Raw genomic sequence first — 15,168 nt, 5'->3', positions numbered from 1 at the left:
TAAAAAATGCTATAAGTCTTGTTTTGTGAGACCTCCTTCTGGTGCGCTTCTAGGCTGAAGGTTAGGATGGACAGCAAAACATTTTGCTTCATTCAGCTCAAGGCTACCAGGAGACCATCTTAAGTGGAAAAGATGGTCTCGGTGAGGAGCCGCATTAAGGGCCACCCTGAACCATGTTTGGAAACTGCCTGGAAAGTTTTCTATCCTATGTCTAATAAGCTATCCTTCATCAGTTGGCAGTGTGAGGTACCCATGTTTTATGTGCTTGGTGCTGAATAATGCTTAGTGTGTCTTATTTCCTTCACTTTCCAGACGTTTAACTAGTGTGCAAATGTGGGGTTTATTTAAAATGTTTATAGTTGGGGTTTCAATTTCTTTGGCAAGACGGGACATTGGTTCTCAAAATAGGTTTTACTTGTTTTGTCACTGTCAATAGGTGATTGATATTTCAGCAATTAAGGTTGCAGAATCTTTTACAGGGGTGTAGAAATTATATGGTTTGCAATATTATATGATGATCCAATGATGAAGAAAAAAAAAGTTTTAGTAAGAAAACCACCTGGGAAATATTTAGTGGTGTGCAATAACCAATAAGACATTTTCACTATTTTTCATGACAGTCAACTCTCAGAAAACATTAACTGGTTTGCGGTCACTTATTTTGACAGAGTTCTAACAAATGCCCTTCATAGAATTCTGAAAATCTGTTGTGCAGTCTCTTCTCAGCGTTTCACATCACAGTCCGTATTTGGCCTCTATTTGGAACATTTACAATCTAGTCTCAAACAATATCTTGATTTGCATTTTAAACTAAACACAAAAAATTGTGAAGTAGTAAAAAATCTGGTACTTTAAGAGCATGAGGATTAAGACATATTGCACAATTTGTTTGGAATGCTATCAAATTTTGCTGGGTAGATGCCATGAGTTACATCAGTCACATACCATAAGAAAGGGGGTGGGGGGCTCCAACCTACACCAAACAAAAAACGTGCATCTCATACAGTTTAATAAAAAATCTATTACAAATGGCATACCCAAAATAATTTACCCAGCTGATTTAACATATGCACTGGTTACCAACAATATGAAGACAATTCGAACCAGTAGATTTTAGGCAATAAAATACTTACAGTGCCAACCGTTGAAGTACAACTGGTACATTTTCACACTCTGAGGTAAGGTACGGCCGTGCCTTTGAGTAACTTTCAATTGCATCAGTGTAAACTTCCAGCAGAGGCAAATGATCTTCAGATGTCTTCCACTTCTCTGCAAACTCCAGGAGTGTCTGTTTACATTAAGAATATATAGATGAATAAACGAGAATTTTGAGTACACTTCTCAATTGTATAGTAAGAGTGCTCACTTTCAAGCACCTTCCACTTGCAAACATAGATAAGTGACAAAATATTTCAAGAAAATGTAGCTCTTGATCTCAGAGTTCTGCCTTCGTTTGGTGATATCTGGGCAAGGCGAGATGCTAGTCCATTCAAAATTGCAGAAAAAGAAAATGTAAGGCACTTATGAACTTAGTCATTTAAGCATATTTGTTGAAATGCTTATTTCATGACAAGTAATGGTGCACAACTATGTCTAGGTTTAAATAGATTACAAGATAATCTGTAGCCCAATGCCTCCATGCACAATACAGATACCATGTTATGTCAACCTCTTAACCATTCCCTGTGACACATGAGCAGTTATACAGGGTTTCGTAGCCACTGGCCATAACCCTGTGCTTTGTGGCAATACAGGGCATGACATGCTTCTGTGCCCCATAATAAGCACTGAGCACATTGCAAACAGACTATGGTCCATGATAGATACAGATATACATCTCAATGTTGACCCCTATAACGCCTCACCATTTGAATTCATGAGTTCTCAATAAGGATTACCAAACATTCCTACTATTGGCAACAATAATCTGGTCACAGTATCCGAGAGTGATGCAATAAGAAGCCATCTACTGAAGCGCCAAGTCCACTTAAAAGAAATGCAGTATTCAACATCCTCTGACCCTCTTGAACTTCTCCACCCTACAAACAAACTTAACTGGGTGTGATCAGCGGCCAGAAATTATTGTAAGGCTATGAACTGGGGGAGAATCCCCTGAAGGATAAAAACTTAATTTTCTTGAAGTAATCGGCTTAATTTCTAACAAGGCACGCTAAAGGGTTTCTACAATAGGAGAAAATGGGGCAAGAAAAAAAATATTGTTTCAGTAAAATTTATGTATAGGAGAGAACATATTTTAAGTATGCCTCCAACCATTCCATTCCTTAACAAATGGTTCCAAGTTTGAAAAATAAAAAGGACAAGCGTTTCAGTTGGGTGGTTTTTTTTCTCGAAGGTTTTAATGTGGTTTTGTCACAAGTGAGCTAGTGCATCACATCTAACACCACACAACTAAAGACTGCATATGATTCTACTCTTCTGAAATTCACTTACCAGCATAATGGTGTGCTTCATTTATGTAGCATTTTGAAAAATTACTGTCGCCTGTGTGACATGTCAACAAATCTAAAAGCATATGCTGTCAATGGTCCACAAAAAACTAGTTCTAAAGAAATAAAGAGCAAGATCTCAACAGAAAAAAAGTAAAGAAGTCAAAACCAGCTTGTTAGAGGTATACAAGGAAGATACTTTTTAAAATAAAAAAAACACAAGCCAGGACGTACTTTGTTTCAGAATTTCTTCTTCACTGCTAAGGAAGAAATCATGCACAGTAAAAACCAAATATTCATATTTTATGAGGAAAACTAATTAAATGGACAAAGAATGGAAAAGAAGAGCAGAGAATAGGTACATAAGGCAAGTAAACCACGTATTGGCAATGCCAAAAGGTCTGGCTCATGAATTAAAAGTACCTTTTTGGGTCATTAACGGCATTAGGCAGTCAAGCCAACATGTATGCAGTGTCACTCAAATTTGCACTCCTCCATCCATCCATCATCTGACTCGTTTCTGCATTCACCCTCTGATATTACCACACACAAACATATGCAAGAGGAATTTAAAAAAATACTAGTAGAAAAAGAATAAACATGGCAGATTAGTGCTTGCAATAACGAAAATAAACACAGCAGTGGTTGTACATCATGCAGGGGTGTTGCACAGTGTATCGTTGTTTTGAAGTTCCAGAACGGCACACGGTTTAGAACCAACCTGTTTGCTATCTTGGAACGGTAAAACATTAACATTCTAAGGACAACAGCATTCCACAATCCTCACCTGGTTCAGCAGAAGGTGCCACACAGCGTTTGGTGCACAGCAAATGAAATTAGGGGAAAGCAAGCAGCCAGTCCGCACTGCCTAAGGATCTGTAGGATTTTCTTCAGTAAAGTACAAGTTACTTGACGTCAGTAACGCATTATCTGGCAGAGACTATCTAGTTGCAGATACCTTACCTTTGAATTTGCCAGTCGCCAGGCTGGATCCGTAAACGTTTGCTGAGCAATAACCCTTGCATGCGACATCGGGTGGTTCCATTCAGCTTCGTGTGACATCGTCTGCATCGGTTATGACATCGGGGTGCCTATATAGACGCCACCCCGATGGACGTCAGTTCTTTTCATTTTTTGAATGCCAACGAGGTCTCCTTATGGCTCCGATGACAACATACGGAGCCGCAAGCAGAGCTGTGCGATTGGGACGTCCTCGTCGACGTGGGAGAGCTAAGAAAGAAAAGGTTTCCATGGAATGTTGGTGCAAGGGTAACTTCAATAAGGTGAGGCATCCACAGGCGAATGCATCCATCTGAAGGGGGGGGGGGGAAGCGTGGCGACAATAGCTAGTTCTACTAGATCTGTCTGCAAAGCAGGGAGGTATGGGTGGGGCTGTAAGGAATCTGCAGATAGATAGAATCTCTACCAGATAATGCATTACCGAAGGTAAGTAACTTTTTCATCTGAGAGACACTTCTAGCTGCAGACTTTGAATTAGGTGCCCGAGCCATACCATCACAGTGGTGGGTTGTTGACTCACATCCTAAACTAAGAAGTTTTGCAGGACTGAACGGGAAAAATGCCCGTCCCCGTGTACCTGACCATCAAGGCAGTAATACTGTGCGAACATGTGCAAGACAGCTCACCTCGCTGCCCGACAGATGTCTTGGACTTGAACACCCCGAGTCAAGGCCATAGTTGCAGCCTTTCCCCTGGTGGAATGTGCCCATAATCCCACGGGGCTGCTTCTTTGCCAAACCATAACAGATTTTGATGCAGAGAACGACCCAGCGAGAGATGGTCCTTTTCTGCACTGCCCTTTCCTTCTTTGCTCTCACGTACCCCACAAAGAGTTGGTCACCCACCCGGAACTCTTTAGTGCAGTCAAGGTAGAACGGCAACGCTCTTTTTGGGTCCAGTTAGTGGAGACGCTCCTCTTCCTTAGAGGGATGCGGGGAGCAAAAAAGGTGGGCTGTTTTGTCAAACGGTGGACTGACCCAGATGTAACCTTTGACAAAAAGGATGCCCAGGTGGAAAGCACCATCTTGTCCGGAAAGGACACAAGATAAGGAGGAGAGCACGATAAAACCTGCAACTCACACACCCTCCGGGCAGATGTAATCGCCACCAAGAAGGCTATTTTGATGGTCAACAGCCAGCGGAGAAAATTGTGTGAAGGCTCAAAAGGAGCACACATTAGATAGGTAAGGGCCAAATTATGGTCCCACTGTGGCATAACAAAGGGCGTGGGTGGAAATAAGTGAGCCAGCCCTTTTAGAAATCCATTTACAATTAGAGACTTGAAGAGATGGCTGGTCTGGCAAACGCACAAAAGCAGACAGAGCAGACAGACCAGAAAGGTAAGCCTTAGGAGTTCCCAAAGCAGAGCCCTGCTGGGCAAGGGTTAGAATGAGTAAGACAGTAGAAAGGGAAGCAGAAAGAGTCAATGGACCTTTCTGTACAGTAGAATACAAATTTAAGCCAATAGCTTAGTGGAGGGTTGCCTGGCTCCCAGAATAATGTTACAGACTTCGGGAGGCAGGACAAAAGCTATCAACTGTGGACAGATTTTGGTAGAGAATCCTCCCCTGCTGCTGCAACAGAAGATCCTCCCGAAGGGGAAGCCTGATCAGGGGATCGATACTAATTTTCAGAAGCTCTGGATACCAGACTCTCCTCGTCCAGTCTGGAGCCAAAAGAATGGCTTGGGCTCAGTCACTCCTACTCTTGTTCTTGAATCCTGGGTAGGATGGTATGGGCGGAAAGGCGTACAACAGGCCTGTGCTCCACAGGCGATGAAGGGCGTTTGAGTGATAGCAACCTTGGAAACTCCAGCGTGCAGTACCGCTGACACTGCGCGTTCTTTTCTGAGGCGAACATTTCTAACCAAGGGTCTCCCAACTGCTGAAAGACACCTTGCGCCACCTCTGACTGGAGATTCAACTTGTGATCCGCTAGGCATGGACGGCTGAGTTTGTCCACCCTGGCGGTCAGAGAACCTGCTAGGTGTTCAAGCAACAGGCTTATAACCTGCTGTTCCGGCCATGTCCAGAGATGAAGAGCCTCCCGACAAAGGGTCTACGACCCCATACCACCCTGCTTGTGGCAGCATCACATGGTGGTGGTGTGGTCTGTGAACACTTATATTAACTTCTCCTTGACAGAAGGAAGAAATGCTTTAATTACCAACATAATCGCTCGTAGCACCTAATAAATTTATGTGGAGCCCCGCCTCCGCCGAAGACCAGTGTCCCCTGATCTCCACCTCTCCCAGACGGCTTCCTCATCCCAGAAGTAACATCTGTCACGACAGATCTGGTTGGGGAAGGGAGAGGTCTGCAGTTGACCCAATCGCAGTCCGTTAACCACCACTGCAGATCTTTTGCAGTTCCTTCCAAGATCTGAACCACGTCTGAGATTTCCCAGATGCTGTGCCAACTGGAACTTCAAGTCCCACTGCAGAGTCCGCATACGCCATCTTGCGTCTTACCAACAGGATGCAGGAGGCCATAAGGCCCAACAGCCTCAGAGTCAGTCTCACCCAACTCCAGTATAAAGGTTGAAATATCGGAATCGAAGCCTGAATATCCTGGACTCACTGCTCGGGAGGATAAGCCTGACACTGCACAGGGTCCAGAACAGTTCAGATGAAAGGGAGCGTCTCAGAAGGAGTCATGTGTGACTTCGGCACGTTTATAGAGAATCCGAGTAAATGCAGAAGGTTCGCCATAGTCTGAAGTTGGAAGACTACTGCCTGGGGCAAGGACGCCTTCAACAGCCAGTAATCAAGTTAGGGGGAAGACTGAAATCCCTAACCTGATCAGATGAGCTGCAACCACTGCCATCACCTTGGTGGACACCCAAGGGGCACTGTTAAGGCCAAAGGGGAGTACCGTAAACTGAAAGTGCTCGTGGCCTACCTTGAACCGCAGGTAACGTCACGGCAGGATGGGAATGTGAAAATACACATCCTGCAGGTCCAACACTACCATCCAGTCTTCCAGGTCTAGGGCAGACAAGACCTAAGCCAGAGTAAGGATTTTGTTCTCCTTTTTGAGGAAGAGATAGACTGTTCTTCGGAACCAGAAACTAGCGGGAACAACAGCCACTGCCTACTTCTGAAACCGGCATCCTTTCTATAGATCCCTTGTCCAGGAGAGCTGTATTTTCCTCTTGGAGGAACTTTAAATGATCCTCCGTCAGCCTATCCTGATTTGGCAGAATAGGGGGGAGAAAAGAAAGAAAAGATAAAGAATAGCCCTCCTGGACTATCTGCAAGACCCACTTGTCCGATGTTATGGATCTCCAGTGGGGGAGATGAAGACAAATTCTCCCACCAACTGGAGCAGTGCGGTCCTGCAGAATTAGTCTAGGAGTGCTTGAAGGCTGCGGCTGCTGGGGGCAGTGTGGTTGACTACTTCTGGCCGCCATTCCAAGCTCGGAATGCACCGCGTCCACGTCCTGGTACGGCTTGGGCAATCTGTGCGGACGGTGGCTAGGATAGGGCTGATACGGCTGGAAACACATTGTTGCCACGAAAGGAAGACTGGCCACAGGAGAAGAGGAGAGGGACAAGGATCTGGCCGTAGCTGGAGAGTCCTTGAACCTGACCAGGGCCGAGTCTGCCTTACCCCCATAAAGGCAGGTTCCATCAAAGGGCATATCCATGGGGGCGTGGCCGAGCCGGTGGGGAAGATGGCTGCCAGTGAGTGAAGCTACGGCGATCGGCTGGCCTCATTTGCGATTCCCACATGAGGCAGCCTGGTAATTAGCATTTGCAGCGTCGTACCTGGCGGAGGAGGAGCTGCGGCGTGGGATGACTTGCTTCCCGGGCGCCGGCTCTCGTCCTGTGTGAGGAAGCACTGTGTTGAAGGAGGAGTGACCTGTGCCAGTGCGGCCTTTGCCGGTGGATTCGGCCCAGCGCCCGCCGTCCGGTGAAGGACCCCGCCGGCATGATGCACATTTGAGCTGGGTGAGTCGGGCTGTGCCTGCGTGCTCCCCCCCCCCCTCCCCCGCTGCGGCCGCTGGGTCGGCTGCTCCGCCCCGCTCCTACTACGCTCTGTGCGGAGTGCGCGAGGGGACAGGGCCCTCGGTCCTTCACCACTGGGGCTGGGCGCTGGTCTGGCGCTGTGGCGGCTGTGTGTGGGGAGGTGGCGAGTGCGCGCCTGGCTTCACCTGGGAACAACAAGGGCTCCGCCTGCTGGATGATTCTCCCTGAAGCGCTCTGGGGCCCTTGCTGATGCTGCATGATGGTTGCTGCCCCTTCAGTCCCTCTGTAACAGGCTGCAGGCACACACATGACATTCAGATACCGCAGGTTGCACTGCCAGTGCTGCAAGTTGTGCAGAGGTGCTCTGTGCATACACCCCCCCCACCGGTACAGGAGACCACAAGTTTGCCGCAACACACGTTCATGCCTTAATATAAGAGGCTTCGCTATCTTGGTTGCCCTGGCCAACGGGGTGTGGACTTTGTCATAAAAGCGCGTTTGCGCCAGCCTGCTACTCTTACGGGCCTGGAGGAACCGGGGCTTACACAACATGGATCCCTGGTCCGCTGTTAGTGCGTCCTGCATTTCTGCCCGTCCCCCCTCCTTCCTTCACCCTCCACTCACGTAATGGGATGCAAGGATCCCTGGCAAAGAACTCTGCCTTTCGAAAAAGCTGCTGAAGGTGCACCCTCTCACAATCTTGCCATGGCGGAGAAGGAGCTGGCTACGGCACATCCTGAGCCATCGGGTGCCTCAGTCGCTTCACTGCTGCTGGAAATGAAGGCGGGTTTCAAGACGCTGGACTCCCGCTTTGACTCCCTCGCTGTATCCCTGCTCTGCCCTACCTGTGGTCACCGTCGCTGTGGACTTCATAGCCCAGGAGGCTTTGCGGGGCTGGTAATTGGCTGCACTGAGCTGGAGTAAGGGCTATAAGACTCCTCGCCGCTCCCGCTGCGCGGGAGCCGCTTCGCTGTATCCCTGCTCTGCCCTACCTGTTGTCACCGTTGCCGTGGACTTCGTAGCCCAGGAGGCTTTGCGGGGCTGGTAATTAGCTGCACTTGAGCTGGAGTAAGGGCTAGAAGACTCCTCGCCGCTCCCGCTGCGCGGGACGCGCGCGGGCGAAGCCCGGGCCAAGGGCGAGCCCATTAGAGACTGGTAGGGGCTGGGCTGGGCCACCCCTTGCATTTTGGTATTCACCTAGAGGGTCCCTTACACAACGGATGACCCAGGGTTGCTAGATTAGTGGGACGTCTACAACTGCAAATACGCTCTTCATTCCGCATTGTGTACCTAGCCTTGGGTAATCGCTTCCTCCTTCATTATGAATCTGCGGTATGGTAGAACCACCAAATGTTTTGCGGGAGGGAGCGTTGCGGGAACTTTGGACAACTTTATAGTAAGGGCAGCTTCCTTATTAGAGCGGGAAATAACTTTAACTGAGCGGCGGATGTCCCTGGATCCCCAAGGTAACAGAAGATCTTCCTTGGGTCCTCTGACGACTGCCAGAACTCCTGATAGACCACCCATTTTTAATTCAGGAGTTGCTCACCAACCCTTGGGGGTCAGTCTACCTGTCTCATTGAACTCTCCTCGACCTGAAGCAGTGGATGTCGCGGTTGTTCCCTGTTCAAATGTATGTACATTACCATCTAGGAATTCCGATGTATCCTCTGCCCAAACATTGTCTTCGAGGACAACGTCCCAAAAAAGCCAGTGCCACCAAGTTCCCGTAAGGACCCTGTTGTTAAAAGGAAACGCGGGGGGAAACAACATTTAGGAAAAGCAGCCAAAATTCCTAGGTCTGCTAAAACTGTAGACGGATCAACTATGCTTTCCCTCTCTCCCCCGCAAGTTGATAGCTCTTATGTGACTACCAATATTCCCGAACCCCTAACGTTGGGTGTTAATCTGCCAAGTGCCAATGAGGAGTATTTCTTAACAAAAATAAGGGAAATGCTAACTCTTTCGTTGAATCCTATTTTGGATAAACTGGTAAAGATCGAGCAGAAACTCTTATTTTGCGATCATTGTGTTAAGGTTAAGACAGCACTTGGGTCTGCAAAGTCAGTAGGTCTTCAAACTACCCCCGAGTTACCCCTTGTTCCAATCAATAGTATTCCTAGTGGAATCGTCTCCCCTAGCCCCCTTGCACCTTCTCCTTTTACTGTTTCCCCACTAACGAGCAACCTATTAGAGGGACCGAATTTCAGTCCTTTGGTTAATTGTGTACAAGGTGAGGGTATGGAACTTGCAAACTCGTCAGGGGAATCAGCGTTGTTTATCCCTTGCTCTCCTCCCAAAATTGTGGACGACTGTCCAAGAAGGTCAATACGAGATCAAGTCGGTAGGCAATCACGGATAAGGGGGAATATTGCTCAAGCAAGTATGTCTAAAAGTTTGGGCCAAGCAAGGTTTGGCCGTGGTCCTGTGCTGGGAGCCCTTGATTTACCCCCGGTAGCAGCCCCGCTGGTGGTAATACTCAGACAAGTGCCCCCAGTGCAGGAGGGACAAACAAACGACTGACCAGTTAATGCTGAAGGTGATGCATTGGCTTAATACTCAAATGCAAAAAAGAGTAAGCAGGGAGTGGGACATTAGTGAGTATCTCATAATGGTGAGGCGGTGTTCTTGGCTGGGCCCGACAGCGAAAACAGAGTGGTGTTGGACCCGGCCTCGTAGAATGGCCCTCCGTGCCCCCGCACCACCGAAACCTGGTACCTACAGCCCAAGCACCCGGCCCAGCCGAACCTCCCCACCAGGACACACGCACCGACCCGGACATCCCCGTCCCTGGCCTCTCTCCTTTCGGCCACCCCGGGCCCGCGTGCCCACTTCATGCACCAAGATGGCCGCCCGGCCCCAGCGCGACCCGGGCCTAGAGGCGCCACTCTGGCTGGAGGACATCACGCTTCCAGGGGATGAGAGAGGGAGGAGCAGTTTCTATCGCACCTCTGAACTCCCCCGGGACGATGGGTTTCGATCGGCCCTCCGGCCTCCCTGAGGGCTGGCTCCATGCCTGCTGGGTGTCTGGGACTCCTCCCGACCCGGCCCTGAAAGGATCAAAAGACTATAGCAGGAAGTCCCGACAAGCGACCCCCAGGTGACAAGACCCCTGCCTGCACAGACTCCGGACATCAAAGAGGGGTCGACCTATAACAAGGGGTGCTCTGGGTCTGTCCGGCAGATTCGACGCTGGAACAACGAGAGCCTGCCGACGTGGTCGCGGCTCCTGGAACTTGGACCCACCTGAGCCCTGCTGAGTGACTCGCGGCTCCCTGAAGATCGTAAGACCTCCGAACTTGTACCTGAGCCCTGCTGAGTGACTCGCGGCTCCCTGAAGATCGTAAGACCTCCCAACTTGTACCTGAGCCCTGCTGAGTGACTCGCGGCTCCCTGAAGATCGTAAGACCTCCGAACTTGTACCTGAGCCCTGCTGAGTGACTCGCGGCTCCCTGAAGATCGTAAGACCTCCGAACTTGTACCCGAGCCCTGCTGAGTGACTCGCGGCTCCCTGAAGATCGTAAGACCTCCGAACTTGTACCTGAGCCCTGCTGAGTGACTCGCGGCTTCAACCGACTCTCACGGCCCCGCCGGACCCCGACTACAACATCGTATCCCCCGGCTCGAGGATTGTGAGCTGTGCGCCGGATACGTCCCTGCTTGAACCTTTACCAGAGACTGTCCCGCTACCCCCTACCCCTTCCGAGACTCTTGAGCCCGTGCTCACCTTGTACATATTTGCAGTGATAACCTACTTGATAAAGATTGTTTTCTCAGAATACCCGGTGTGGTCACTCTGTGTCGTGTGGTGCCAGAAGTACGATCCTAGATACGAGATTCCTCCCCCTGGGGAGTCTCCCGCCAGTGCCCGGCTACGATACTTTGAGGGTGGGTCTCAGGGTAGTCCGGACCCCTTCCAGGCTCCTCTGAGGTCGCCGTCTAACAAGTGGAGACTGTGTTATGGCTAATTTTAATAACCCCGGAGTAGCTAGTATGATCTTAGATTACTTAACTCGGGGTTCTAACCACAAACCGGTTGTAGGAGAGTAGGGTCTGCAATCCTATGATCACCCAGATTTTTTTGCTTTTGCTTCATTGGTTTACGACTTTCTCCGGCTGTGGGCCTGCCAATCAGACCCACAGCCTAGCTGTTCTCTCTCGAAATTAACACACATGTACATTAGGTGCATCCACTAATTGGAACTGGGCCACCTTGTCAGTCCCTGTCTCAGCATACCACAGGTATCCAGGGCATCGGTGTACCCAGGGCCTACCAGGGGCTGAAGCATGTATTATGCCACCCCTGGAATGGCCGCCCAAATCTGACACAACTGGCTGCACGACAGCTGGGGCCACGTGGTGTAATCACCCGTTGCTGTAGGTGTAGTATTCCTACACCTAAAACCCTAAAATGGACACATGGATTCCTATCAGTCACTCCTATAGCAGGCCTTATCAATCCTGAAGGCAGAGTGCAGGGAATCATGTGGGACGGTGCTCTGGCGCGAGCTGAGCCCGTCGACGGCTTGCGGAACCAAGTCCTAATAGCCGTTCCATGGTGACGCGGGCCAACTACTTTTAATGCATTATAATCCTTGCGGTTATTTGCTAACTTTGGCATCGCATCACCTATACATGTCGAGTAAGGTGTCATACGAATGGGAATACGAACCCCTCGCCAGTCCTGGTGACGGGGTTAGCATTCCCCCCTTTTAGAGGGACACGACATGGAAGTAACCTTGAACCCCGGTTAAAGTTGACTCAAGCCTCAGCATCACAAAATGGATGCTGCCACCAGACACAAGTCTGACCTCCTGCTGCTGGGGGACCTTCCAGCAAGGGGAGCTTGGACAAAGGGTTTCCTGTCGAGGGCGGTGTTAGCACCGTCCCAGACAGGGTTTGTGTATCCCAGGTAGGCAGGGCTGAAAGGAAGGTGATTGCCAGTGGCACCCCGGTGCTCACTGTGCATAGCCCGGCTCAAACCAGTTTCGGGGGCACACCAGCCCCTGAGCTGGCGCGAAGCCGGACAAAGGATAGGGGTGTAACCACCCCCCTCCTGGCTCCACCCATAGGTAGAACCTAGTCACGGGCCAGCCCCTTTTCTTAGAATAAAGGTAGGAGCGAGTCCCCTTCCCAAATTGGATAATCAGATAATCGGATAACTCCGAATCACGAACTACTTTCCACGAAAGGAACTCTTGACTATTTCTGAAGACTCTCCCTTGTGGCTAAGGAGTAGCCACCCTGCACCAGCAGGCACCATCTAAGCGCTTGCGGTTTGCTGTAAGTCTCTCCTACGGATCAAGACTGCCCAGCTCGACGAGACCCGAGTACCCTGCCATCTCTGACCTTTTACCTACCTCATCAGCCCAGCTGAGAGTCGTAGGTGTGACGAGACCTGCGGGACCGGCTATCTTCAGAACCTGCACGACGCTTATCTAGCACGCCCACCGAGGGACCCTCGAGTGAGTGCACCTAGGGTTTGAGAAGCCCTAACCCTGAGCAGCTCCAGCATCGAAGTCTGCCTCCCCAGCATCCCCGAGATCTGCGTGGGGGCCCTTTCGCTCCTTGTTGTTCACCGCGTTGTTCGACCACTTGCCGACCGGCTTGTGGCCCTCTTCACGACGCACCACGATTGTTTCATCACTAGTCTGGTTGCTCCAGACTGGCTCTTGCTCCCCTTCAACAGAGGAGTACCACGGACCCTCCTGGTCCACTCCCGACGCCATCTTGACTCCCCCGCTTGGGTTGCCACTGCCAAGATCCGCTGCCCCTGCCTGGGCCCAGCATCATCGACAGCAGACACCTTCGTGGGACAGCTCGCCCTCCATCCTGGTCGCCGCCGCGCCTCCTGGTCCGAGGAACAGCCGAGTCCGACGTCACCCACTCACCTGGTCGAGGTAACTTCAGCCGGTACCCTCCTGGTACCCACACGATCGCTGGCTAGCGGTTGAGAACTGAGTCCCCTCTGCTTTCAGGTTTCCTTCATCACCGATCCAGGCTTGGATCGCTCCGAACATCGTCACTGGTCGCCTGCCAGCAACTTCTTCTTTCAGGCTCCTGAGACTACACGAGGACTCCCGACATCTTGCCGAACTTCACGCAGCCGCAGCCTCCGGGCTAGGTAATTCGAGCATCTCGGTGCTCCATCGCAGGTTCGCTCTACAAGTGTCCAGTTCCTTTTTCGTTTAGTCCCACTGATCGGATCACTCCGGAATCAGTACCTCCAGACTCTAACCATTCGCATTTCACTGTTAGTGTAGATGGTTTCTCGTGCCCCTCGGGCATTTGTGTAAATTGTGCAACTGAAGTATTTTCCTAAGAGTTTTGTAGTGTGCTTAGCTCCCTGACTCATAAAGAGCCAGGGTAGTCTTGTTATAAATAAATATCCTTTTATTTTCATAACAACTTGTGTGGTGTCCTTTCACTTGGTGTTCAAGGGGTATATGTGATGGTAAACAGCTGGCTTAACACGCCCTCTAGAGTTTAGCCTAAAGACTGCTCGTATCCACGCTACTAGGATAGCTGGTCTAAAAGGTTGACTTACAACCAATCATCAATAAGGGTCGTTTGGAATGATACACAGTGATCACTAGAATAGTGAGCACTACATATCAGGCCAACTTCTCACACCGGTTTGCACCACTATCAGGGCTTGAAGACTGTGACTGACTTTCTCAGGAGGGGTTTGGAGCTGTGAAGTTAAAGCCGTCGACCATTATCCTGGGTTAACCTACCGAGAATACAGCCGTTGATTATGTCAACTCCAGCGTTTCTTCGGCTGTTGAGAGAATTGGTAGCCCAGGTTAACTAGTTTATCTGAGCCTAATCCACTTAAAATATTCTTGTGGAATATAGCGGGTCTAAGTTCCAAAGTTGCCTCAGAGGATTGGTCATCCTTTATAGAAGAGGCTGATGTAGTAATCTTTCAAGAAACCTGGGCTAGGGAAATGTACTTTAGGCCAGGCTACTTGTCCTTTGGGAAATTAGCTATTCCAGCACCTAGAAATAAGGGCAGATCTATGGGAGGGCTCTTAATACGGGCTGATATTTCAGTAAAGGAGTTTGAAATAGAAGATCTGGATATTCTGGCTCTATCCATATCTTTAGGATCTGGTTTCAAGTGTATCCTAGTAAATGTCTATGCCAGAGGCCAGGTGGGCGGAAGAATTTCTTCAACAGTGGTTGCTCTCGATATCTTCCTGCAGTCTCTACATTATCCTAGGAACATTATTATTGCTGGAGACTTAAACTGCACCTACGAACCCCTTGGTTTTAAAGATGGGAATCTCACGTGTGATGAGGACTTAGTTTGGGGTATCCCGACTTTGTCATTAGAACCCGTTACAATCTGGTCAGCAGCCGCAATACAGCTAAAGACACTTACAATGGAATATGGGCTCCGGGCAGCCAATGGTAGGTCTAAGTCAGACACCCAGGGTATGCCCACATATAATATGGGTACAAAACATAGTAGGATAGACTATTTTATTTTAAATGTTGAATTGTGGTCCAAATTGATAGATATGGAGGTACGAGTTAGGATTGAGAGTGATCATGATCCCCTTTTAGTACAGTTGGAAGTGCTCGCTAAAGAGATAGTAGAAACTCAGAAAGTTGGTGTTCCGTCTTCTATTTTGGTCACCAATAATTGTCGAAGAGTAAAGTGGGACCACATTGTAAATGATGAGGTAAGATGCTCTATGATGAGGCAAATTTTAGTAGATACAA

The 15,168-nt window shown here is 49.4% G+C and overlaps 1 protein-coding gene across 2 annotated transcripts in view; it reads right to left on the bottom strand.

Moving 5' to 3' along the window:
- The window catches only part of ZNF292 (zinc finger protein 292), a 474,880-nt gene that overhangs the window by 357,786 nt on the left and 101,926 nt on the right, over positions 1 to 15,168 (bottom strand). For both annotated transcript variants that reach the window (XM_085611081.1, XM_085611082.1), the window contains exon 2: positions 1,134 to 1,288. In XM_085611081.1, the coding sequence (XP_085467207.1) occupies positions 1,134 to 1,288 (155 nt within the window). The remainder of the gene's footprint in view (positions 1 to 1,133; positions 1,289 to 15,168) is intronic.

This window comes from Triturus cristatus, chromosome 6, assembly GCF_964204655.1.
Source record: "Triturus cristatus chromosome 6, aTriCri1.1, whole genome shotgun sequence".
In the NCBI taxonomy this organism is placed as follows: Eukaryota; Metazoa; Chordata; class Amphibia; order Caudata; family Salamandridae; genus Triturus; species Triturus cristatus.
This window is presented reverse-complemented; position numbering and strand designations above follow the sequence as displayed.